The sequence below is a fragment of the Zonotrichia leucophrys genome, chromosome 1A (genome assembly GCF_028769735.1).
Source record: "Zonotrichia leucophrys gambelii isolate GWCS_2022_RI chromosome 1A, RI_Zleu_2.0, whole genome shotgun sequence".
Lineage (NCBI taxonomy): Eukaryota > Metazoa > Chordata > Aves > Passeriformes > Passerellidae > Zonotrichia > Zonotrichia leucophrys.
The window spans coordinates 22799960-22827669 of NC_088170.1; the positions used below are offsets into that span (position 1 = coordinate 22799960).

The 27710-nt window shown below is 39.3% G+C and overlaps 1 protein-coding gene across 9 annotated transcripts in view; it reads right to left on the bottom strand.

Moving 5' to 3' along the window:
* Positions 1 to 27710, bottom strand: part of GRIP1 (glutamate receptor interacting protein 1) — a 307698-nt gene that overhangs the window by 202728 nt on the left and 77260 nt on the right. For 4 of the 9 annotated variants that reach the window (XM_064701888.1, XM_064701883.1, XM_064701890.1 and 1 more), the window contains exon 1: positions 10351 to 10648. The exons of 2 other annotated variants lie outside the window; for them this stretch is intronic. In XM_064701888.1, the coding sequence (XP_064557958.1) occupies positions 10351 to 10483 (133 nt within the window). In that variant the 5' untranslated portion in view covers positions 10484 to 10648. Of the gene's footprint in view, positions 1 to 10350; positions 10654 to 27710 lie in introns of those variants that run through there. 3 more of the 9 variants (XM_064701892.1, XM_064701886.1, XM_064701891.1) reach the window with 3 other exon arrangements.

Here is a 27710-nt window from a genome sequence, read left to right on the forward strand (position 1 = left end):
CTTAAAAGACATTTTGTCACAAAATAAGAGCTCCTTCACCAAAACTACATTTTCCTTACCTGAAAATCCACCAACATTTTACTAGTGCATGGAATGCCAACATATTAAAGAAGATTCTTGTGTAAGAAATAATTCCAAAAAATTGCTTTCCCAGATTTTTTTAAATTGTCTTAATTGCAATTTTGTGAGAAAGAAGATTTGAGCATTTTCCATATATTAAACCTATTTTCATCCATGGAGCAGTGTGTTACCTTGGCCTGCTCCTCTACTCACACTGATGTAACCTCTTTAATAATTATGCCATTAGCAACATTTTTGTAAGGGACTTAAACCAACAGCTCATAAACTTCTTTCACTATCTAAAAGGAAGAAAACAACCTATTGTGAATGGACATGTGGCTGTAAAAAGCTCAATTATCTGCACAAGACAAAGGGCCACAAACTCCAGGCTGTAACTAGAACAGCCTTCAACAGTTTTGCTCAGTCTGTGGAAACAATTTGCATGACACAATCTGCCCTATAAAATCCACAGCCTTTCATATTCTTATAAGAGCTTGAGTTCAAAGGAGTAGTGAAGAAAAAAAAGATACCAAAAAACCCAAAATAAACTAGAAAGGAGCACTATTTTCTACCCACCCAAGAACAAAACATGAACACTGAATTGCAACACATAAATCAAGTACCAGTTACAAAACAAAACTGTTCAGTGCATTCTCCATCCCTTGTGATATGTTTGGGAGTGGCAGCATTTTAAAGGGAAGGTTGTGCTCTTCCAGCAGACAAACCTCGTCCTCTCTGTTCTCCTGTAGCACTGGGCTGGGTATTCCCTGCCTGCACAAGCCAGCTAAGACACATAACAACTGGGAGAACAGCTGATTGTTTTCAAAACCTATCACACTCATAAATACACTTCCATTTTTGTGAGATGCTTCGTGTAAACCAAAAAAAGCATGGGTAAATCATAATTAAGCTAAGCTTCAGAAAACGTCTCTTTTCCTGCCAGGGTATGGCAGAAGTGAATGCCAACAGATTTAGAAGTGCTGGGGATGCCTGTGTAACTCCTCTGTAAATCTGTGAAGCCTAGGTGAAATATGGGTCAAGCTACAGAGGGAGCATTCCTGAGACAACCACAATGGCATTAAATTCATGGGGATTTCAGAGTTCCACCACCATGCTGCACTCTATTTAATTACTGATGGGCAGCTATAACCACCAGCCTGAAGAGCTTTGGTTTCTTCACTTCAGATTTCCATTGTGGTCTCCTTTTAGCAATGAAAGGGAGCGTAGCATTTTCATGACAAGCCACGTGACATTCTACCACCACACAATGGAAAATCCGCATTCCTGCCTTCCAAACTGTAAATGCCACCAGACGTATTTAAATTTACTGACAACTGACCTGAGCACTGCTGCTGCTGCTGGCAGTGCTCTGCCATAGATCCAGGCTCTCTCCCAACTTTCCTTCAGAAGCATTTTCTCATTTTCCCTAAACTGGGCTGTCAGATGCAATGTCCCTATCAGACAGTGTGGCAAACATCCCTTTTGATTTCCCGGCATTCGGTGCTAATACAGCTGGCACCGCAGCCTGCAGCTACTGCTGTGACTCATCCCTGATGACCACACAACTTAACTAGGCTCCTAAAAATGGGGTGCAGGTAGCAGGTCATAAGGGCTTTAAAGTATTTCCTACTACAACCTACAGAAATCAAGGCCAAAAAGTGTGTATGTCTCTGTATTTAATATATGTTTGCATAGCATGCATTTTTTACTGCATTCACTTGTAATACATTGTGAATACTTTCTCTTTTTTAATAGAGATGCTACCAGCTGACAGAATAGTGACAGAGTGCATTGTTAAGTGAAGAGTTTTACCCTTCTGGGAGAGGGACAATGTTATCAAAATATAATAGACCTGAGCAGCCACAGAGCTTGTTAAACACACCCAAAGGAAGCATTTGCAAACAGACTTGAAAACAATTTACTGAGTTAATACTTCACATCGTTACTGCATACTCTTGATTTCACTTTCTTTTTCAGTTTCATTCAAACAGTATTTCCCCTAGAGCTGTCTTAAATCACTTTTCTCCTTTTTGCTTTCCAAAGTTTGGCTCTTCCCATGGTAATCTTTCCAAAGATAGGTCACCTCAACTGTCTCTTATCATCTGTTCAAAGTGCCCAGATACAGCCAAAAAAATCAGTCTGCTTCCTCCCTCCTTTGTCCCATAGCTGCCCACAGTGCTCCCTCACAGTGTCAGCACAAGGACTGTTACTACAGAATGCACTGAAGTGATACACGTGATCAGATCCTAAGGCCACTCATCAGAATTAACTTCTGCTTCTTAACTTCAAGGAGATTTTGGTTCATTTATAGCAAATATTATATCCATAACATGTTGTTATGAAATTTCCATGGCATGCTAAACCCCAGAACTGTTGGCTCCATGTTCTCTACAGCATGCATGTGCACACATACACAAACCATTAAAAAAGCACACTGCAAGATGCAGATTTAAGAATTTCTAAACTTGGCCTGCTTTTGCATATGCATTACAACACAATCTGTAATTACCTGATCTACTTCTTTCATGAAACCTCATTTCATTTAATGTTCAAAAGAAATTATATTAACTACCTGATGAATTGTTTCAGACCTTGTTTTCCCCTCATTGCTCAAAGTGTAATTCCATACCTTAATTTCCACCCACTATTCAAGACCTTCTCTCTAGTCAGACATTCATTTCTCCCCAAGTTCTTCTGTGGTGCTCATCACTGTAGCATTTGCTAGCTTAGCAAATACTAATTTATTTCCACAGCATATCTGTGAAGGAGAGGAATGATTAACCCCATCTCATAGGCAGAGAACCAGAGTACAGGGAGATTATCATCAAAGGTATGCAAGAATGGAAAGGCTGAAGTCTGAGATGCCTTATGGCTGGATTTTCAGACTACTGAGGCTTATGTAATTTCTGGATATACAAACCAAACCCCCCTTGGCTACAGCAACTGGTGGCAGACATCTGCAAGTTCATGCTCCCAAGTGAGGAAAACGGGAGGTGAGCCCTGACAGGATTTGGTGCAGCCTCTGCCACACCAGCACTACAGCAAAACTGAGCAGGTCCTTCATTAAGGACTCTTTAATGAGGGGCCAAATAAAGTTCCGAGAAGCACCCTTAGCTTTGCTGCTTTTTAAATCTGGACTATGAGTCCTCAGAATGCTGATTTGTGTATCATTCCTGGGTTTCAGAGGGTAACTAGAAAACCCCCTGAACAAAATCAGTAGCATTAAGGGGCCTGGGTCATCAGCCGTGCAGTCATCGTCAGCCCCAGTACCCAGTCACAGCACAACCCCTGTGCTTTTCTGCTAAAAAACACTACACAAAATTCCCAATAATTTCTGCACATATGATGATTACCACCACATTTGTCTTACAGAAATAATAACTATGGTAAACAGGTGTGTTTATATTCATGATGATGATTAATGACAGCTCCTGTCACGCCCTGCTAACAAAACACAGCAATCATTCAATAAATGTTTATAATCTCGTCAGCAGGGGACTTATATTGTTTCTTTCTTCATTCTACTAATTGTTTCAAGTCTTCCACTGGAACTGAAGGCCGATATTAAAACTGACACCTCAGTAGTTGCTCCTATCTCTTTCTTTTAGTTCATAAAACCTGGTATTTTATTCACTTCACAATATCCACAGGCAAAAAGCAATCACATCACTACATGTTCATGATGTAAACTGACAAAGCCATGATTAAAACCAAGGACTTACACATCACTTCAGGAAGTAGGAAACCCAGATCTCTGAATTTCTTTGTCTGAATGTGAACATCATATATTCTAGACACACTAAAACATAAAGGGTACCAAATTCTCTAAAACACTAAGGTACAGCCTTATAACAGTAGCCACTGTAAGAAGAGGAAGAGTTAGAATGTGTAAATTTCTTGAGCAGGGACAATCAGGATCTTTAGTTATTCAGTAAAGAATAGGACTGGAAAGTAAATGAAAGAAAAGTGGCACAGATAAAACGAAAGAAATTGTACACTCAAAATTGCTCGCAGGGAGAAGTGTTTCCACTTCATGCAAAGAATTATATAACTCAGGTCTCATTATTTCGGTGCCTTCAAATAAGTAAGTTCTTTTCCCTCAAGTAACTCCAAGGCAATGTTTTACTGTCCATGCTCTGTGCTGCCCCAGGAGCCTAAGGGCCACTTGTAGAAGAGCCACAAAGGGTCATTTTAAAAAGCAATCCTATTACTAACAAACTTAAAACTGGCTGTTGCATGACAGTTTTAAGTAAAAAACAAAACTAGGCTTTTGTGGTCCGTTTCACAAAAAATGAAAATATTTCACCAAAACCAGCACACACCTGCCTGGCAAGAAGAGATGCATTGCTCCAGTCCTGCAGGGAACCCCACAGCCTCAGGTCTTGGTGCCACACTAACAGACTGTGTAGCTGGGTATCACACTACTGCAGCACAAAAAACAACACCCATTTATTGTATCTTAATTATATAAACAACAGAATGCAGCTAAAGCTACTATTCAAACAGACTACACATCTACAAACACAAGTCTCATCCCCAGACTTACACGTTTTAACTAATATAAACCATAAAAGGGGTAAAATAAGATTTTAATATATGCATGTGTCTTATGGGCTTAGAAAACATAAATAACTTCACGGGAGGCTGAAGAGCTGCTAACAGTCTTCTTTTTTTACCTACTCCTACTAGTTTGCTTGTCTATAAAATGAGCATAGTATGTAATTCTTCTCCTCCACTTGGCTTCACCAGAAAGAACACTTTCACTAGCAACCACAATGTACAAGATAGCAGATAAATGAGATCATCTCCAAAACACACACATACCTCATCAAAAATCAAGCAATTCTCTGCAAGAGGATGGATGTCATGAAATATAAAACTACACTAGATGCAATGACCAATTGCTTTAAAAAAACCCAACAATTTTTCAGCAATTTTAACACCTATGCGTGTTAAAGAAGATGAAAAAGCAAGAGAAGCAGCATGTGGGTAGACCCTTACCTAACGACTGTGTGAATGTTACCAAAATTGAAAATATTGCTATTGTCACATGGGAAGTCTTAGCAGTGGAAGCAGAGACAAAATCACTTGCAACCACTTTTGTTTCACTCAGAAAACCCTGAATGGGGAAGTTGACACCGCCTGCCCCAGCAATAAAGCTCAAACACAGCAGCTTCCTTTATTACCGAGGCTGGCTTGCAAACTGACACAGGGTGGTAGCCCTGTGATGACAGAGTCTGTCTGGACATGGGCATCACACCCATGATGAACCTGAGGCACTGGGGCTATCCAGATCTCAGGAAAAGAGTGGAAAACAGAAATACTTCTGTAAAACAGAAATACTCAAGACTTGAAGTCGATTAATGAAAATCTCCAGATTCCAATAACCATATAACAGTTATAAAGATGAAGGAAATAAGTTTAAACAAATTTTAGTTATTTATTTTAAATATTATTTTTATTGTGTTTTCAAAGCCTGCAATATCCTCTACTCGGGTTACCAAACCTTTTTTTCTTGCAGGCTTCAACAAATACTTTAGTTTCTATGAAAGCTGAGATTTTACTGTACTGATGTGACAAGATCTGTGGTAGGTGAAGAACAACCCCCCCCACACATGCACATCCAGTTAACAACAAACTAGCAACATACAAACATTGTAAAATAAAAAACAGTTGTCCTGCATTCCTCATCCTCAGGATCAATTAACATCTCTACAGCTTGAGCAAGAGGTACTCAATTACCTTGTCACCACGTGACTCATAAAATCATTAACTCTTCTGCAACCCCAATCAAATCTGTGAGATTGCTGCAAACAAGAACTATTTTTACCAATTTACAAAATGGAGAAAACCTTGACAAGAGTGATGTTGCTACTGACCACATCATTAAGAAATCATTGGCATGTCACTCCCCTTGGTGTTTTGCCTTATGTATTTAATACAGCTTCAAAACCACCTCCAGTATGAAATGCAAAGACTTTTATTCCTAACATTTTGGCAGCTATGGTGTGGGAGTTTCTGCACCATAACACTGAGCCTATGTTGGAGACTGACGCCCAAGTGGAGTTTTTCTGCCGACACCATCCCGAGAAGTGTATCATACATACAATCTTAATAATTTCCAGATTTCAGTCAACAAAGAGGACATTTTCAATTCTGAGTCATACAAAACCTTCAGTTTTTCCTTTTTTACCTTATTTGTTAGGCTAGGAGTCAGATACCTTCCCTTCACTTTCCAGTGATGACAAAGGGAGGGAGAAGGGCAAATCAGTGGAAAGACCATCACATGTATTTAGAGAACTAATTTAGAAGAGGCTGATGGTCCTAAACTGAGGAACCAGATGATTCTGAAATAATTAAGAGATGGCATCAGAGAGGGAAATGATATATGACTTCACGGCAGACGTAAACTACGGCAGATTACTTTCTCTAACATATCAACCCTCTTGCTACACAATACATACTAGGCCTTGACAAAGGATAGAAGAAAGTTATTCCTTGGACCCTGGTGACTAAATGGAACATTTTAAGGTCAAGGCTAAAATCATAGGACCTTTCAGGTTAGTGGGTACTTACTAGCAGAATTCTTTAGAACATTGCTTTTTGTGATCATGACTTAATATTGTCATTGTAGCTACACAGAAAGTAAAATCTTTATGCCAACAGACTATGCCGTGAACCACATTGAGAAGAACATCATCATCAGAAGAAAGACCACTAAAGAGAAAAAAAAGATCTTTCAGGAGATGGATGACAGACACCAGAAGTACCATAAATAAGGCAAAATTTAACAAGATGCATTTACCCTCTATACCTGCATGTTTCATAAAACCTGTGAAGTTCCAAAATGAGTTGAAAGAAACCCAAATCCTTCCAAGTATTTTGAAAAACAGACTTAGTGCTGAAATTATTTTAGGGTGTGGGAAGAAGTGTTTATTTTCGTCAGAGGTGACCAAGTTGAGCTGGGTCCCAAAACCACACTCCCACTCAAGACTAGGCTGAAACTCAAAGGTCTTGGCACAACAACCTGACTTCAGCAATTGGATTTATGTAATTTCTGGGAGCATTCCAGCAAGTTCTGCTATGCAGCATTCCTGATGGTTTGCAAACAGTCTCTGCAATAATATAAAAAGGGCCTTTTTCACACAAAGCCTTGTTATAAGGAACATGTTGAATGGCAGTGGTATAATGCTGCTCAAGATAAGTATGATACTTTTTAAAGTGTTTTATAAAATAAGCACCAACTTGTCTGAGTAGGTTGGGTAGCAATTTCATCACCCATTATGTTCACACTGCAAAGCCTCACTGAAATGAGTATGATGCCTGCACTACTAATGTCAATATGTGCTTGCGTACCAAAATTGTTACTTTGGTTTTTCTAGCATTACATAGCACAGACACTTCAGAAAGATAGGAGACCTGGTACTGCATGTCAAATAAGGTTATCCATTAACTGAAAACAAGTGGATGAAAAGTTCAAGACTAAACACATCTGCCTCAGGAGCTGGGGTGTATTTTTTTTACTCGGGGAACTTTAGGCAGCATTGCATGTTCCCTTCATCCTGCTGTGTCCCAGTATCACAGTTAATATGGTCTTCCATGGCAAAGCTTTGGAGGAGTAAAGATGGTATACCAAACAGTGGGAGCAACAATATCCCAGCATCCGGGCACAGCTGGGCTGAGGACAAACTAAAGTCACCTTTTTCCTGTGATTCCCAGAGGCCTATTCTGTTTTTAACTTTGTTGTCTTTGTTTGATCCTGTGGTTATTCTAATGCAGTTTCTGCATTTTTCCATTAATTCTGCCTCCCTGTGCAACACTCTAAGCCATATTACAAATGGGGGAAGCAGAGAGAGAGTAACAAGCTCATAAAGTGATTGTCTCAGACAATCTTCAAATGTACTGGCTAATTGGATATATAACTCATAAATGATAATAGAGAAGGGATGCCTAACAACATAGAGAAAGTAAATCTAAAAAAGCTTCATCTCAGTTGAATGAACAATAGGCATTTGAGTTCATTAGCTCTGATATTCTAAAAATCGTAACAATAAATACAATCTTTCCTGCAAGCACACATTTCTTTTAAGCAAATGACTGCAGAAGGAATGGCTATTAAAAGCTCTGCAATTACTCTAAATTTGTACTGTAAACAGTGTAACACCACACCATAATTAAATTAAATATGAAACATTTCATTGTCCCAAACACATGAAATTTAATTGGACAAGTGCATTTGTAGTAGCACCAGCAGCCTCTTTTCAGATTTTGCACATTTAAGTAACTACCACACCTATCCAACCAAAACACTGACACATAAAGCACGTGGAAAGACCAGACAAAAGCACTTGAGGAATTGTGCAAGATGGTATCTCTATAAAGACTGCATGGCTCAAATCTCCTGTGACTGTTTGGTTTAAGTAACTGTGAGAAGTAGCCAACTCCTTGTGCATCCAGCTCCATAGGGCTGTGTGCTATTTTGAGTTCAATTCAATCTGAGTACTTGAACACTGCTCTAAACATCACTTCAAAATGTGACACACACTTCATCCAGTCTGAAATACTTATGACCTCCACAAACTGAAGTATGTACTATTCTTCTGTTATCTAAGTAGAGTAAAAGGAAAAACCTATTAGATATTTGGCTCAATCTTAGTGCCATACATTAAGTTATGAGTTAATAATTCATTAATCATCAGTCAAGAAACCCTTATTACATTTGACAGTTTTTGGAGGGGCTTTGCTTTCCTCTTTAAAGGACCTTCAACAACAACAATCAGCTAGGGAAATATTTTGACATACGGCTTTGACACATTCTTTTGATTTACATATTAAAGCAAGGAGAAGTTATGTACTTTCCCTAACATATATCACCTTCAAAATTCTCAGTGCTAAACAGATTTAAATTTTTTAGTTCTTGTGTAGTAGATTTTGTGTAGCAGGCTTCATGCCACAACGTCACCCATTATTACTGCATTGCCTCCCAAATAGGTCTTCTCCTTGCAAGAACTCCCTCTTAACAACATAGGTAGGTTGTACTGTTTAAAATTATCAGCACAATAGGTTTTCTTAAAAATTGAAAGCAAACAAATTTGTATCAAGTAGAAGCCCAGTAAACAATCAAGCATCCTACACTGATTGTCTTTAAGAGATAGGCAAGCATGGTGCACCGGGAGAATGCCAATAAGGACAACTCTTGTTTCCTAGTTTTCCACAAGATAGCAGTTCTCTGGTGCTGTAAGGCACAATCACATTTATCATTCTATCTTAAAACAAATGTACGGTTCTTATGATTTATTTCAGCAATGTGGAAATGAAGGAAAAAAGATGCTGACAGTCACTCACATGGTACAGAACAACAAAAATGTATCTAACTTCAGCAGCCCAACAAGGCACAGTTTCACTGCAAAGGTCCCAAACCAGTGGCCAAAACAGCACAAACAGGCAATTTCTGCTGAATTATGCTCATACTGCCACCACATTGCCCTGACAGTGCCACACAAGACCCCAGGCAGAGGCTGTGTGCAGTTCCCTCCTTCCCACCCTCCCTGTGGGCGCCTCTGGGCACATCCTCTTCTCCAGAAGACCACGGCAGACTGGCAGCTCTGATACCTGACAGGCACAGCGGACAAACTAAGAAGCTGCAGGGTCCAGCATACACTTTGCACAGGGATTTCTAAGCAGGTGGTTTATTTTGGTTTTGGCAGAGCTGCTGAGTGCCATCACGTGAGTGCCAGCAGAAAAAATCCCCACTTAATTCTCCAGCAGTGGTCCTGGACCTGCAGTGAGGAACCAGCCCACTCAATTTACTCACTACTGAAAAGACCAGGTCACAGCGGAGGCTTAGTAAACTGACTCTCCCTCAATAGCAAACATTATTCATCAACTTCAGCTTACAAATGAGTGCTCGCTGCCTCTGTAGTGCTTTAAAAATATCCACACAGCCTTCTAAAGACACTCTACAAGGGCTATTGCCACCCTACTCGCTTCTCAACAGTGTTTTAACAAAAGGTTTCCAGCAGTCAGACTGGATTAACTGCATCTGAAATCTCACCAGAGTCTGCAGACAGACCCTCTTTACTTTGAGAGCTTCTGTGCCACTTCAGATGCTTTGTATTGTTCATCAGCAGCAGAGCCAGCAAGAGCTCTCACAGGAACTGACTTTAATACATACATGAGGCTCAGGTTCTAGCAAGGGAGGAATATTGCTTGCATTTCTGGAGTTTAAACATCTTAAGAACATAACATTTAACACAGCCAAAGGAAAATGAGGTTATGCAAAATACTTACTTCGAAAATGTTCTGAGGCATAATAGTAGACATCCTCATAGCCCTCGTGGTAATCCTCCTCTGGCCGGTACTTTTTGCCTTTTCTTCTCCTTGATCTTCGTATCTGCTTGACAAAGCCCAAGAAGCGTTCCATCTCCTCCTCACTCACAGCCCCAGCCGGCAGCCCCCTTCGCCCTCAGCTTCACAAAGAGCTGTCCCAGCATGAATCAACTGCAGGCACCGGAGCAGAGCTGCGGCTCCCACCAGCCGCTCCGCTACCATTAAACAACCCCTCCCTTATCTCAGCTCTGACTAGGAAGCATATTGTTTTCCCTTTTTTTTAAAAAAGGGGTACAAACAGACACACTTTATCAAATCTACTGACTGGAATATTTCAACCTGAAAATAAATACAGGAGGAAAGCATTGAAGCAAAAGGAGAATTTCAGGATCTCCAGCTATTATTAAGCAGCAGAGGGCAAAGTTGAAAAGACCTGCTTGTCAGCAAGGGGAAGCCTAGCACTGAGAGCTCCCTATCCTGTGTCTCCATCATTTGAAGAGGGGCTGGGAGGCGGGGATAGATGTTAGTCAATGGACTGAACCATATCTCACAGCAAAACAGGTTTCCATTTGCCAGTTAAATGCTGCCCTTCTATCTACCCGGGCAAAGGCTCAGGAGCATGTTTGATTTCATTTGCTGTAAGAACAGGAAACACGCCAATCCATTTCTGGCATCTCATACACTGGATGAATAAAGAGCAAAGTGGTTTAATCCATACACACAGCCCACTCACAGGCAAGTGTGCGCCGAATGCGTTAATTGGAGCAGCAGGGAGAAAGCTCGGCAGCTGTTAAAAAATGACACATATACCCACTGGGCATTAGTGTATTCTAATCACTGCTAGATCTAAACATTAAAAGGCACTCCAGACAGGTCTCCTACAGAGCTGGCCAGGGTATATGGCAATAGGCAAACAAAGGAAGCGACATCACAAGCACACTGTGACAATACTCATTTCAAATCCCAGCAGAGTTCAAAAAACTTTAAAATTAAGGTGCAGCAGAATATCCTTTGCACAGGGTGAAAGAAGCAAAAAGCCTGAAAAGGTGCTGGCTTTTTTCTCTTGCTGCATGCCTGAAACCCACATGCATTCCCTAAGATAAGGCTGGAATTTCATCCGTGTTTCTTATGAAGTTTCCCTCCCGCACAAAAACAAAAGCAGTGACTGCTTGACTGCTAACATGCTGACATCTGTCAGGGGCTTTTCACTGTCCTCAGGTTCCCTAGTCCAGCACGAATTCTCCTGTCCGCTGGCACAAGTCAGGGATCAAGCAGTCACCTCAGTCAAACTATGTGCTGAACATGGTCACTTGCATACAGGCTCCCAAGAGATACCATTTTCCACTTAAGAGCATAAGGAAGTCAGAAAGTCTTCCTGTAAAACAGATTTTACAGGTTCATCGTCTGGAAAAGGGAGAGCATGCAGAGCAGGGATTAGTTTTTGGTGATGCAGACATTTCAGTGAGTCATTCTGCAAAGAGTAAACCAGGGCAATGTTTTCAAAAGAAGAAAAGAAGAAGTAAAGCAAAAACCAGGATTGTAACTTACCAATTCTGCTTTTAAGAAGAATGCAGAGATTAATCAGTATTAAGTTGGGATTTTCTAGTTTTGAAACACATGAAAGTTATAAGTAGAGGTCAACTAGACCTGATGCCTGGGGATCCTAAAACACACACACTGAAAGACAGAACTGGAATTCTTTTGGGCTTGTTCCAGCTTTCCAGGTATTTTAAAACAATAGTGTCACAAACCCACGCTCGTTTTATCCGTAAAAGCTCAAAAATCCCTGGATGCTCCTGCCAAGCTCCCCACAGGAATACAGACTCATCCTCCTTGACCTCACCAGCCCTGCTTGCCCGCTGTGAAAATGCAGTCGCTGTCGCTAGCTGATGAACACCCCCAGGGCACCACCAGAACTATTTTTAGTAAAACTTCTATAAGGAGGTTGTGTTTCATTACAAGTCTGGTTTTATCACACAGCTTTCAACTTTCAAATAGTAAAGACCTTAGAGGAGTATTACAGGCATATTACCAAAATTTAAAAAGCCAAAGAAACTTCACCTATGACTTTAGGAAGGGATCGCTGTATGTTTTGAAGGCTTCAACTTGCACCTTTTCTGCACTCTGCCACCAAGCAGCAAAAACATTACTGTCACCAAACATGAAAACCAAAGATGTAGCCCACAGCAGAGGCAGGACTCTCTCTTTTCAGAGAGGGAAATGTTGGTTTGTTGCCCCTGTTGAGGATTCTCCCCACGACAGATGTGAAAAAGGTATTTGTAGGTGTCAGAAACAGTCAAGAAGTCTTGCAGCCATCACTGCTCCACGAAGTTAAATTATTATGTTCAATTAAAAATTACAAAGCTTTTTAAAAAGGAGAAAATGTAAAACTTTCTGGCTTTTAAACTGTCTTCTAAATGAAAGCTGAAAACTGGAATAAGCAGACACACTTGGCTTTTAATACAACCTTTTCCACTGCCTCAGTTCTTAACATAGTGCAGCAGAAGCAGTTTCCCTAGTCCTCAGCAGACCCCAGGGAGACTTCAGACCAATCCATAACAAGAAAACTACAACAAAGAGGCAAATATGGGAGCAGCCAAATGATCTGACGTAGCAACACAAGCAGCAGGTGCAGGACATCAACTACCTGACCACTGTCTAGAGAGAACTGGGCAAATTTTCAGCTTTGGAAAGTACATTATTCCCTTGTGCAATGGGCTTCCCCCTCTCTCTCGTGCTCACGAGGTGCATCACGCAGCTATATGGCTGCTACAGTAAAGCAGAAAATCATGCACCAAATGGTATTACTGGCCAGTGCTCGTGGTAATAGCTCCCACCCATGTTGTGTGTAAGGTATGAAGGGCTTGAGGGGGAGCACAAGCTCTCCTCACACACGAAGAGCAGGTTCAAGCTCTGCTGCACTTCACTCTATCCCACCACCAACTACTCTCTACACAAACCAGGCTCCATCTCCTATGCTGAAGATGCAGAAGCAGGCCTGCAGTTTCTAACACACGAACTGACAAGCCTGCCAGCATGTAAATCACACAGCCATTCCCTTTTACATGAATGCAAACAGCAGACACATATAATTTCAGATTTTTACATATTTAAAAAAAAACACAGAGCAAACTAAGCTTTTGATTGGATTTTCTCTGACCTAAAATACTGCGGTATTTGGGGCAATTTAAAGAGAAGGAAATACCTTTACTGAGGACATTGTTGTTATATATTAATACAAATCGGAGCATTAAGTGCTTTACTACACTAGTAAGATTTCTCAACGAAATTTTTGTTTCATATGCATTACATACCACTGCTACTGTTTGCTGAAAATGCTGGAGACATTCATTAGCTACTCCTCATGCCATACCTGTAAATATTTAATCACAGTCCTACTTTCAAAGGTATACACAGATAACTCAGTTTCATAAACACTGTAGGAAAAAAAAAAAATAAACAGCTTAACTACTGCTTCCCCCATTGCTCAGGATTCACCCTTCTGCAGCTTCTTGTGGTGAAGAACTCATTTCCTAATGAACATGAACATGGTTCTTTGAACCTTCTGCTTGAAAAGAAATAAAAAAGCAGAAACTAATAGAGGCATACAGCAGTTTCAGAAAGGTGTATTGATTGGACAGGACAAGCAGAGAAAGTAACAAATACTGTCTTTCAAATTTTTAAAATGCAAAACATCCAAGATGACAATGAGTTTCATCCTTAATGACAAAGAGAATAGGATAATTATGCCCCGAGGGCATAAAATTAGATGTTGGTTTATATTCTGAAGCTGTCTCTGAACTAGAATTTGGAGAATCAATTTTCTGGTGTTTTAAAGCCACAACAGAAAGTTGCAATGTAAATATGTCTGAAGCTCTTTGGCTCATCTTTTCTGCCTACTCCAATCAAAGCAAGCATCCTATTACCATTTCCAAGGGGACTCCTCAGAAGAAGCAAGGATTGTCATGTTGTCTCCAGCATGATTGGCATAACAAAAATTTTGCCAAGTGGCACCAATTAGGTAATATTTGCATACTCCATTCTGATAATTAATTTGTGTACATTAAGGAGAAGCTCCATCAAACTGGATCACTCTCATGTCAGTGACTCACTGGAAAAGACCTCACAGCAATAATAAAACATACATAAATAAGACAGTCCTTTTTGCAAAGTTGAGCTGAAGCATAAATGCTTTTGCAGCCATGGATAATTTTCTAGAAGACAGATGTCAGCATTTAAGCGTTGACTTGTCTTGATACCCTACCCAGAGCAAAGAGTAGGTTTCTCATAACAGCAAATATCTGCATTTAACAATTTATTTCCACAAAATTAGCTATATAGTTATCAAGGTAAACTTTCACAATTTTGTGAAAGTGACATATTTCTTTTCTACAGCACTTTTCCCAGTATTTGGGAAAAGTAGCAGAAAAAACATCTTGGTATCCAAGGATAAGCCACAACAGTAGTAAATATTTAACAAGTATTTCCATTTGAGTGGACTTGAAAACACGATGCTTTGAAACCAGAGCCTGTACATGAAGCAAGACTCTCTAATGTGTTGCATCATAAATACAGAATGGAACAGGCACCAAATATTAATAGTTTGGGGCAGTATTTTGCACTCTGTTAATCAGTATGTTTCATTGTTTAAAAGAAGAATAGTTTAGACAGATGAACCCTCCTACCCTCCTGTATCTCCCTCTGCTTCTCTGGGCAGCCCTAAAAGTCTCCTGCTGGGGGAAGCAATGCCCCTCATTGGGAGGCAACCATGGAAATGGCAGTTGCAGAGATCTACCTGCTTCAGGCTACTCTTGTGGAAAAACCCCACAGAATTATACATGGACAATACAAAAATTAAGATTAATATAAACAGCTCTTGGAGGCTGGCTGAATAGAGGAAACAGGTTTTTTCCCACCTCCCTCAAACCCCTAAGCATAAAAGTACAGCAAGCCTCAAAAGGAAGAAATAATCATTTCTTCTGTTTCTCCTTCAACTGAGGGATGTCTTTGATAACCTGCTGTCATTGTTTTTGAAGACCAACAATAACTAACAAAGGAACTATTCCCCTTATTTACCTTACAGTATCATCTTGTCTTTCTAGTTTTTCAAGTGATGTTTGTTCACACGCGACAATTGCTCATGTCAAGGCTGCAATTTTCCACTCTTTGCTCTGAATATCTTGGTACAAAATGTGAGCTTATCAATTTGAAAATTATAAAATGCCTGTAATCAACAATCTATTACACTCTGTAAGAACATATGGCCCACATACACAGAAGCAGCGCTGTGCTCAAAGCCAATACTGTGTGTGAGCAGTAGCTAGCAGCAGCCCACCACCCCCTGGGGTACCACTGCCCCACCCAAAACCCCTCTGTCAAGCCAGATCCCAAACACAAGTTTTTTTCTCTTCCTAAAGACATCTGAAAAGAGCATCGCATATGAAGACATGAGACATATGAAATACTGCACTGCATCTCTCTCCCATTTGACAGTTTATATACATGCAGGATAACCAGTGCCCTATTTCTAGATTGCTGCTGCAGGAGAACTGAATGGTGATAAAATACTGCTGATCCACAGTGCTATTTTTAAGATCTAATACTTGTTATACACTGTGAAATTATCAGTTTGCTCTGATTTTAATGCATTACATTCAGTTTCACAAGTCATACATTCTTGTTATTAATTGCTCACACAGAATCATAGACCATTTTTGTCCTCTGCTCCTAAATTAATGCAAGACTTGAGAGTTGGAGTTCAGCTTTTGCATCACCTAGCTGTAAATTAAATTATCTACCAAATCTTTTCCCTCTTTTTTCCTTTTTTTTGCAAGTGAACACACACACATTCTCAGTACTTTGAAATAAATAAAGAACTTGAGTTCTTTATTGTATTTGATCATATATGTTATTTTGTATTAACATCCCCAGTAGTTTTGCTTTTTTGCAAAATTTTCTCACATATAAAAGTGTGCTCATAGATGTGAATGGCAACACAAGGATGAGGATAAAATAGAGCACAAAGGAGAGAGGAAGAGGCTACTTTCATTTAGAGGGAACTGCTTGTGTATACAATACAAGAACACAGCCTCTCATATATGGAGAACGCCGAGAAATCTTTGTGGCACTGTTTTGAAAGGGTCACTTGTCAAGTTGAATTTCATGCAGAATGTATGCTTCAGGGGAAAAAACACTTTTTTTTCCCCTTCAACTCAGCTAAAGCCGTTTGCATACATTCTATATTTTTTTTCTCATCTTTCTAGCCTATTTGGCTTTAAGTAAGTGGCTAATTAGAAGATACACATATGCATTAACAAATGCTAATTTTACTACCACCAAGGAAATACTGCTCAGGTAAAATTAAGTACAAAAAAACTTTGAATTTCCTTAATATTTTGTGACACCAATAATCATTCTTCAAGAAAAGCTAAGCAGAGAACTATTCCAACCATATGTAAAACCCCTTCAGGGTTAAAGCAGCAGACTGAAATTTTAAAATAGTAAAACTAGAACACAGTTCAGTTTTACTATTCAGACTAGGAAAGTCTGAATTAAAGGTGTTCTCATCTTTCTAAAGAAATGTAGCAAATGGCTAGAGGGAACACTACCAAGATTTTGCATCATGTGTCTATTTTATGCACAAAGAATATCTCAAATCAACTATGAAATACATATGAAGGAGGGGTTTAGAATATGGATATGGTTTGGAATATGGATATGGTTTTTACTCCTCCCTGAGTAAAAACAATATTATATTTCCCTGATTTTCAATTTTTCAACAACTGCACATTTCAACTCTAACAATAATTAAAATGCACATAGAACACTGCAAAGATTGAATATTTAATTTATGAAATTACAGCTGGCCAGAACAAAAATACCTAGCTAATACATGAAATTAAGTTCTTAAAACAAAAGCATCAAAATATTTTCTTAGGCTGCAGACCACAGGAGCTATAGCGTGCCATCAAACAAGGTTGCAAAAGGTGGGATTTCACAGTTAATTGACAGTGGAAGACCTCTTTGAATATGTTGTGTGAGATTTCAGTCACAGGAGAATCCACCATTCAACATCTCTTGACATGTAAGAGACTTTTTGCTGTGTTCCCCCTCTTCTATTAACAATATTTAGTTGTGAAGAGGAGTAAAAACCTTGTTGTGTCTCATTATTGAAAACATCTACCTGTTATATATTTTGCATTTCTCTGACGAACCAATTATTGCAACAAGAAACTTCTGTGATTTGTTTAATAAAACTGCAAGAGCAGTTAGAAGTAGTAGAAGATGGGCAACAGGAAAGAAATCTGAAGGGAAAAATACAAAAACTCTGGAGGCAACTATAAAATTGAAATAATGGAGAAGTATCTATGGGGAAAAAAACCCACAGGCATAAAGGAAGTTGAGCTGTATCTTGAGCTCCATGTTTTATCAGGGTCAAGATGTAGTAAATAAATAAAGATTTTATTGCAGGTGAGCTCTGACAAGAAGAAAATTCTGTTAACTGTCAAGAAAATACTACAGAGAAATTCCTCATTATGATCACATGAATTTACAATAAAAGACTATGTAAATATATATGCAAATTAAACCATCCATCTGGACTCCGCTGCCCTAGAGGCACAGGCTAACCTGATGGTAATGAAGAATCCAGTTGCCCAGATGAATTAACCCTTCTCCTTCTCTCTCAATATCCTCCACATCCAGTTTTAAGTAATTCCTGTTGTCTTTACACAGTCTGAAACTGCAGAGCATACAAAGTAAAAAGACCGGTAAAAAGACCTGAAAGGCAAAAAGGACAACTTCACATGTAACCTCACAGAAATGAGGCCCAAGTACATTTCCATAGCTCTGAAGGATGGAGGTTTCCATCCAGCAGCTCTCAGTAGCAAGGCCCATTGAACATTAGTGTGGTGCTTCATCTCTCTCACGCCAAACAGCAGTTTGGGAAATGAGAGCTGCTGACACCTCTTTATGTATGAGGTTTCACTTCCCTTCTGTCCCCATTCCAAGGGCACAGAACAGGTTCTGCTGTTCAGTTTTTAATTTGTTTCCTAGTTCAAGTCTACCTCTTTCCATCCAGGGGAACAGAAAAAGTAAAACTTCAAAGATAACAAAAAAGTAGAGAAAATCTGCTTAGTGCTGCTGCTAAGATGTTAACAAAGGAACTACAGACAAAGCCAAAGCACAGACTTCAAAATTGTCTGCTCCGTCCTCCATGAGAACAGCATTCCTGTATTTGAATGTTAAAAGACAAACCAAAGGGAAAAAAAGCATCACATCCCAAGCTTCTGAATCTCATTTACTTCTGCTATACAGTTTGACATTTTCTGCTGTAAATTCACTCTTACAATAACAACTTTGCCATATAAAATTGTCAGACTAAATATAATCACTTGTTCAATGTTGCACTCTTTACAGGGTAATAATAAAGGCTGTAACAAATAATTCTGATTTTACTCATAAAGACTATGAGATCTTTGACCTCATAATACATTTCAGAAGCAACAGAATGGTTGAGGTTCCTTCTATTTGAAAGCTGACAGTTCCCAAATGAAAGGTTACTTCGAATTTACATTCTGTGACACTCAGAAGAGGCAAAATATTTTCAAACTTCTCTTTAGAGTTACTTTGTACACCAGGATTTACTTCACTCCTCTTCTGTGGCACTCCTCGTCCATGGTAAATACAAATGCTTTCCATGCTGTTCTCAAGAAGTCATCCCTAACACATCCACTTTACAACACTCGTTAACAATCATTTTCATCCTCACACTCAGCCCTGTGCTCTTCAGTAAGATCCACACCTCCAGGCACTGCTGCTCTCTTGGTATGCAGGTTATGAATTCTCAGCTCCTGGAGTTTTTGTACCGCGTTATGTATTTGGTCACATGACTAAAAACGTGCATATCAAGAAATACATACCATTCCTCTTGTTAATTATAAAGTCACAGAAAAGGACTTGTAATTAATCACCCCAAGATTCAAGAGCCCAAGGTACTGAGAGACCTCAGTTTTCACCCACACTAACAAAATGATAAAAGAAAACACTAAGGAAATTTTACACCACAGCAGTTAAATCATTATCAGTTGGTGTGCAAAACTGACACAGCTAAAACTTCACAATCCAAACGATTTCATAACTATTGAGATATCCCAAGAAACCTTTTCACTCTTTTAGATGCTCAGAATACATCTACAGTTCTAAAAGATGCAAATTCAGACAGGATGTGTCTTTTACAAACTGACTTGTAATTACTGTTATTTGGACTACCCCACCATCAATATTTTGCTTAGAAGCACTAAAGCAATTCTGTAGACATACTCACACATTCTCCCTGATTTTATACCATTTTGTGCAGAGTATCACGTGGTATTGACTGACAATGAAGATTCCTTAATAAACTGTTTTGCAATTCTCCTCTCTCTTTACTCTTAGGTCAGAGTTCAATCCCTTAAAAAACAGTGTCTCAGGTATTTACAACTGACCATCCTAACCTCTACTCTTAAGAGTTGTCTTTCCTGCAAATTGCTTCATGCACGACTTGCTCAGGTGAGGATGACACAATTTTTGTACTGCTATGATACAGGATGTCAATCTAGAAATCTTTTAAGAGCTTAACCTTACTCACTGTCCCACTGAGCTGAACATGATGCCTGGCGGTACCAAGGACTATGATAATGAGCAGCTGCTGCATCAGATGCTCCCAGCTGTGCTGGTATTGCCACATCCTAACTTCAGATGCAGTTATGTTTTGCTTAAGAAATACATTTTAAAAAATTATTGTCACACTTATTTGAAGAAAAGTTTACAAAGTGAACTTTCCTGCTGGGCCTAAAGATCACATCCTGGAAGCCAAGAGTGATAACTTGACATTTCATTTTCCAAGAAGTCTAAACAACCACAATAAATTTACAAATGTAGACATGCTGCACTGTTAAATTTCATTTCACGCTTAGTAAGCAAACAATATCCAAGTGTAAGTACTGTCATCCTCTGTCTTTTTAGTTAGAAATCTTGTAGCCAATAAAGGTGTGACCTTGAAATATTCCACAGATGGATGAAGTCACTTTGCTAGCCCCATCATTACACATTTGCAGAATTGCAAAGTTACGTCACATTTACTCTAACTTCACTTTACAAACTGCATTATCATTAAGAGTCACTAAAAGTGCATTAATGAAACGTGTCTGAACTGTCATGAAAAATTCAATTTTGAAATTAAAAATGCTGAGACAATGCAGAAGCTAATTTATATATATATATAGTACTCCTAGATTTACTTTTACTGCCAAAACATAAAAAGTAAACCTGTATGCTATTTTTGCTAATACATTGTCAAAATCAAAAGTTTTCTGTTTAGGAAGCCAGTGAAAACATATGGCCTTGTGTGAGAGGATGATGAAACGTTATAGAACACAGCCATAAATTCATCAGGATTTTTCACATGGGCTGAATCTACTCAGATGTTTATTTTAAAGGGAAAGCTAAAGGAAAAACTCCAATGCTGTTTCTTCAAGGAATAGCTACTGTTTTCTGATACTCCTACTGCAAGTGATATACTACACCAGTCACTACATGAAACAAACAGATATATCCAATAATATACCTTTTTTAATGATTCAGCTACCTAAAAATATCCTGCCCAGTTACAACACATAATGATTCATTACCACTTCAAATCTTATTGAATACATCAAATCACATTTTTTTTTCAGTCTAATTACCAAATAAGAAGACTAACTGAATAAGAACTGCAAAACTCTGAAAAGGATTTAGGACCTCTAATGAGTTGTAAACTACTGTAAATAAACAAAGAAGTTGAAAAATAAGCATTTTGCATCTTGAAAGAAAAAAGAAAAGGCAAACAAAAGTTAATTTGAAGTACTGCTTGGTTGCTTCTAAGTATGTTCTTCTTTTTTTGTCTCAAATTATTCCCCTCTGAAAGATCCACCACCTCCACACCACCAACAAATATCCCAATAACTGATGCCCCACAGGGAGAGAGCTACTTTAAAATCAGAAAGACTCTGCAAAGAGTAAAATCAGGCTGCACACCACCACGTCTAGAAACAGACACAGCTTCTATCTAAATTGTACATGGTTTGATTTTGGATTTAAAATGCAAAATATCTTGATCAGATTCTCTCTTGGCCATTATGTTGATTTTTTTATATTGATTACTCTTACTTTTAAAAACAACTTCTCTGAATACTGGCATCTACTGAGGCCAGTGGGAAAAACTTCCACTGACTGAAGTGGATGCCCTACGCAAAAGGCATTGATACTTTAGGATTGGACATTGCCCTGTTCAAGCTTGGATGAGGCTCTGAGAAACCTTATCTAGGGGATAGCGTTCCTGTCCATGGTGGGGGGTTGGTACTACATGATCTTTAAGGTCCCTTCCAACCCAAACCATTCAATGATTTTGTAATTTAGAAGGAAGGGGTTTTGTCAGATTCTGATGTTAAGCTTTGGTGGTTGCTTTACAACAACCAAAAGGAAATGGTAGCATGAAAGTGTCGGATCTCAAGATCTCAGTCCTGAGATGCTGAGCCACCGAGACCACCTTGGGGGGCTCGGGAGTCCTGGAATGTTGCCAGAAGTGTCTGGTGGCAGGACTTTAACCCTACACAGGAGACGACAAGGATGAGGGCTTCACAGGGTGAATGGTGAAGGGATTAGTTAATTAGAGGGTGAGACACAGGGTTTAGGATTTATGTACAGGGGGGTTTGGAGGAGTAAGATGAAGGAATTGGGGTGTGTCCTGTCCTCCTTCTTCTTCCTCTTCTCCTCCATCTTCTTTGGCCACGGTGGCACCTTTGGATTGGTTATTACTGAGAGTACGCCGAGTTATAAGAATAGATGGTATTGGGGAAAAATGATAAATATTGTACACGTAACAAAGGGTATAAAGATACGTGGCTGCCCGGGAGGGCAGACAGTGTGCCCATGGCTGACTGCTGAGCAGATCTTTGTTCGGCTGAAAGAACATCTTTTAGATAATTAATAAACATAAAAACCGAAAGAAGAACTGAAGCCTCTTCTCGTCCTTCGATACGCGGGCTGCCCCAAGGCCACCCCGGGCCTTTCCAGGCCCCTCAAACAGCCGAGATAACCGGACATGAAAGGACAGTTGGGAATGACCCTGTCTTTAGCAGCCACATCCTTGATTCATCAACTATTACTCGTAAGTCCAAAAGTTGAGACCTGGCAGGTATCTGCAAAACCAAAGCCTGCAAGAGTTGGAGGAAAAAATCCAGGTTACACATCTGGCTTAAAGATATATCAGCTCTTTTACACAATGTATTTGCACACAGAACTGATGCCTGCTACAGTGTCCTTTTTAAAATTTTTTTGCAAAATGAATGGAAGAATTTCTGTCACTAATTTTGCAAAAAGTCTAACTGTCTGGTTTAGGAAGACTAGTCTATACTCCTTAACAGTGTGTACACCAGTTGGGTTAAAATCAAGTACCTACTAATGGGAACACATGATTGATTTATGAATATTTATATCCTTTATTTTACCTAGTGTATTCAATAACCTCTTGAAGAAAAGACAAAAAATTATGAATCACTATTAAGCTCATGAAGCAAGGGTTTAAATTCAATTTAATGAGATGGGTTCTATCTGCCAATGCAGTCAATCTTCCCAGAATCCCCCCTGATGCCACTTCCAAGAGGTGAAAGGGAAAACAGTTGATACAATATTAAGTTGGCAGCATTGTTTCTGAAAATACATTGTTGAAGGTATTGTGTGCCTATTGATATATCATAAGGTGCTTTAAAACTAGCTGCTGGACTAAAGTACATGAGAATGTCCACTTGTACTTTAAGTACAACTTGAAAGCAGACAAGATTTAAGTCACAGTCTTGAAAACGTAATTTATAGACGTTCTTCAACTCAAGAGACAAAACGCAAATAAAATTAGACCCTTCCCTAGTAACTCCTTGAATTTATCCTTCTCCTTATTTTTCCCCTTTCTATGTACAATATTTTGAAGTCCTATATTGGCAATATTGTTCAGCTGATCAAGTTCAGAATCTTTCGATCTTTGTGCAATGAGACGCTAACCCATAGAGTGAGTTAACATCCACAAAAAATCCGTATTTCTAAACAGAGGGAGGAGAAAATCACAAGAAAACCATAAGACAAGCCATTTACAAAACACAAGGTGAAAAAACATTCCCTATTTCTGTGAGACATCAGGTCATGACTGAGCTAGTAGGACCTGCCCTTGCACTCTGGGTAGAGCACTGCTGACCTGGAGCCAAGCTGACTTTGAGCCAACCACCTCCAAGAAGACCTCACTGCTGCCTTTCAGGAACAAAGGGGCCCATAAGAATGATGCAGAGAGACTTTTCAGCATGGCCTGTTGCAACAGGACAACAGGCAATGGTTTTAAAAGAGGATCAGTTCAGATTAGATATGTGGAGGAAGCTTTTTTACAATGCTTGTGGTGAAGCACTGGCACAGGCTGCCCAAAGAGGTGGTGGATGCCCTATCCCTGGAAACATTAAAGGCCCACTGGACAGGGCTCTGAGCAATGTTATTTAGTTGAAAATGTTCCTGCCCATGGCAGACATAGGGGCAGGGTGGACTAGATGGCCTTTAAGGTTTCTTTCAACCCAAATTATTCTACGATCACAGTGAATCAGAGAATTACAAAGGGTACCGGCACCTTGAAACAATGAAATTACGCATATGGGTTAATCACTGGCTCATCCTACCAGCATCTTTCCATTTCTCACTCATCCATACTCTTTTGGTCCTGCAATGGCAGTCTGAGCTCAAAGGGCCAAATACCACAACACACAAACTCCAGGAGTTACACATGGACTGACAATTATCCACCAAATGAAAACATTTTTGAGAATTTTTAACACTCTCAGCAAGTTAGTAGATAGTGAATGTGCCAGCAGACAAGAGGCAGATTACTTGAAACAGTATTAAAGCGGCAGCATGGAGTTGCAGGGGGTTGTTTAGAAACAGGGTTATGCTAATGTCTGTGTACATTTGCTTAAAAATTTATGCCAAACTATGCTTAAATTATACAAATAGCCTGACCACAAGTGCAAAAATGCAATATTTGAGCTACGTGAAGACCTTCTTTCAAACTCATGTGTATTTATTTTTAACGGGCACATCAACATCCATTAGGCACAAAGAGAATTAATTTCTTCCCAGTCACAATTATGGCCAATATGAATCAGACTTCCTCCAGTAGTTTCAAAGTGGATCTAAAATAAAGGATCAGTCATCTGTGATTATTTAAACAGCCCATGGCACTTTGATGTAACACATGTGTCTACTGGACAAAATCTCAGCAACTGCTGGTAATTCCACTACATTTGCAGGTGGTAGATTTTCCTCAGTATTGCAGCTGGAGATATGGTAGTTGGGCTTGTTCTAATTCTAGAGTCTCTAAGCCACTAGTTGTCATCTTTGAGAACTCATGGAGATACAAGACTTGAAAAGGTCAACTTCAGTCTTAAAGCAGATGGAGGGTGGGAGAGGAAGATCTTTATATGATTTATATTAAACCTCCACTCAAGAAAATACTGAGATTAAAAAATTAAACAGAACATTTAAACAATAAATCAACAAACAACACCTCGGAAAAAAAACCCCAAAAAACGAACAGCCAACCTGGATCTCTCATGATTAAATAATGTCAAATTAGCAGCAAGACAGCAAACCATGTAGACAGAGCACAACAGATGTCATATGTGCTAACTAAATATTCTCACAAGTATGCAATATATGTCACTCTCTTAAAGAAAGTTTGCCTATGTCAGGATGAATGCAAAACTGAAAGCTATACTGAATCCAATCAGAAAGCAAATAATTTGGAAGATGTGGACCCACTGCTACTCAATATTTTACGTTCTATACATTATGCATATGCAATCCTTTATGTGCAATTTCCATTTTTATCTATCTAGGTCACAAATAAATCCCAAGACATCACCAATCATAGACCAAATGTAAGCACTCTGGAGGAGCAGATTAGAATAGAAAATAAACAGATTGAAGTAATCATCTGAAAGAAACAAGATGTCTTTCAATAAGGAGAAATGCCAGATATTCCAGTAAGCAGGAATATGCAACTATATAAGCTCAGGATGAAGAACAAGTGATTAGGTAGGTATTACCCTGGAAAGCAGCTGGTTACTACAGTCATTTAGTAGTTAAACTGAACAACACCCACTATGGTAAACTACTCAATCATAGAGATATATTTAGTAGTGTTATAGAGCACACAGTTATTTCTTTGCTCTCCTATACTGGTAAGGTCTGAACTGGATGCTTCTGTCCAAATTTAAGATGCCAGAGTTTTTGGAAAAAATAAGTGAGCATAGATTAAAGATCTGTAAAATTTAATCAGAATAAGAAATAAAAGAGAAGTAAAAAGGACTGAAGTGGAAACAGAACACACAGAAACATCAAAGACCATGAAAAAGAAATAAAATTTATTTTCCCTTTTCTAGAGAGATGTCTGGAAGATTTGGGTGGAACATAAAATAAAACATTCGGCAGATAAGGGCAGTGGGATGATCTGACAGAAACCCCAAGAAATTCAACTAAAGCAAATGCCAAGTCCTGCAGCACAGGCACCAGCTGGAAAGAAAAGCAGCTCTACTGAAAAGGACTGGGGGGTCCTGGCTGACAACACACTGCACATCAGCCTGCAGTGCAGCCTTGTAGAAACGAAGACCAACTCCATACTGGGCTGGATCAGCAACAGCACAGGCAGCAGGTGCAGTGGTGTGGTCCTTCTGCACAGCTCAGCACTTGTGAGACAGCATGTGCAGCAGCATTTTGTCTCATCTGGAGCAGTCCAGGAGAGAGACATTGTAAAGCCAGCCCAGGGAGGGCCATGGCAGGGATGAAGGGCTGCAGCATGCAGTGTATGGAGAGCAGGTCAGGGTCTTCAGTCTGTTCAGTTTCTAACCTTCAGAAAAAAGATTAGGGGAAATTCAAGGCCTGTTTTCAAGATTCTGGAGAAGAGTAAGACAGGCTCTTCTCAGGGACTCACAGTGGAAGGACAAAAGACAACAGACAAAAGTTACACAAAGTGAATCTTGAATTACTCTAATTAGATAGAAGGGAGGAAAAAATCATGGAGGTGTGATAAAATTTAAGAGCATGTTTCTCAGAGAAGACCTATCATCCATAAAGTTATTCAAAATTCAGCTGAATAGGGGCCCCAAGCAACTTGACCCAGCTTCAAAGGTGGCCCTGACTTGCACAGGGGGCAGGACCAGGCAAGCTCCAGAAGTTCCTTCCTACCTAAATTTTATAATTCTTCTACGGTGTCTGTGAGGAATGACAAAGATAGTGCCTTGGGCTAGGAGACCAACTATACAATCTCCTGAGGTTCATTCCAGCTATTTTTTCCTGTAGTCCTCAAGACTGAAAGGCACTAATAAATATTCAGACAGAACATGAGTTCTCCCTTTTGTGTGAACAGTGCTTCAATCATTTTAGCTAATGGGTTATAAATATGAACAGATATTTTATATTGCATACTTGGAAATTTGATAGCAATAATATTCAGAAATTAATCTTCGATACTAAACTGCATGGAAAACAAGGGGAAAAAATACAGGGCAGAATGTTATAATAGGCAGCATATAAAACAGTATTTTCAAATACTTCCTTATCCCATCTGCAATTCCCCGAGAGGCTCTCGGGCACTTTGCTGACAGCTAAAACTGGAACCTTCTCTGAGTGCTGGGCTGACAGTCAGTAGTGAGAGAGGAATACATGGTGCACAATCTCTTTAAAAAGCCCTTTTTAACTTTCAAGGCCTTTACAGCACAAAAGACAAAGAGAGATTGGTTGTATCACACAGGGAATTTACCTGGATAATCCAAAAGTATTCACGGCAGGAACAAAGATCCTTCAGATGATCACCTATAAGCTTTCTAAAACTAATTTTACACTGGAAGGATGATCATACAGCCCTATTTTCCATACCTCACAGAGTTTAGAGAGCACTGAGGAAGTATGCAGTCCACTGAGGAGAACTAAACCTTAAGCTGATACCTTCCAACAAAAGAACTAAAGATATTATAAAATCAAAATACTCTAATTTCCTCTCTCAAGCTAGAAGATAATTTTGAATGTGCAAATGCAAAATAAAGATGCTTTATTAAAACTTTACACTAACGCAAATTTCCTTTACGGCACAGACAGTGTTTTGTCCTCACTATAAATGAAAGATCTTGGTTGGACCTGCTTACATTAATCCACTAGTGGCAAGAGAGACCACGTTTTAGAAATTACTTCATGTGACTGATTGTCAACTTAATAAA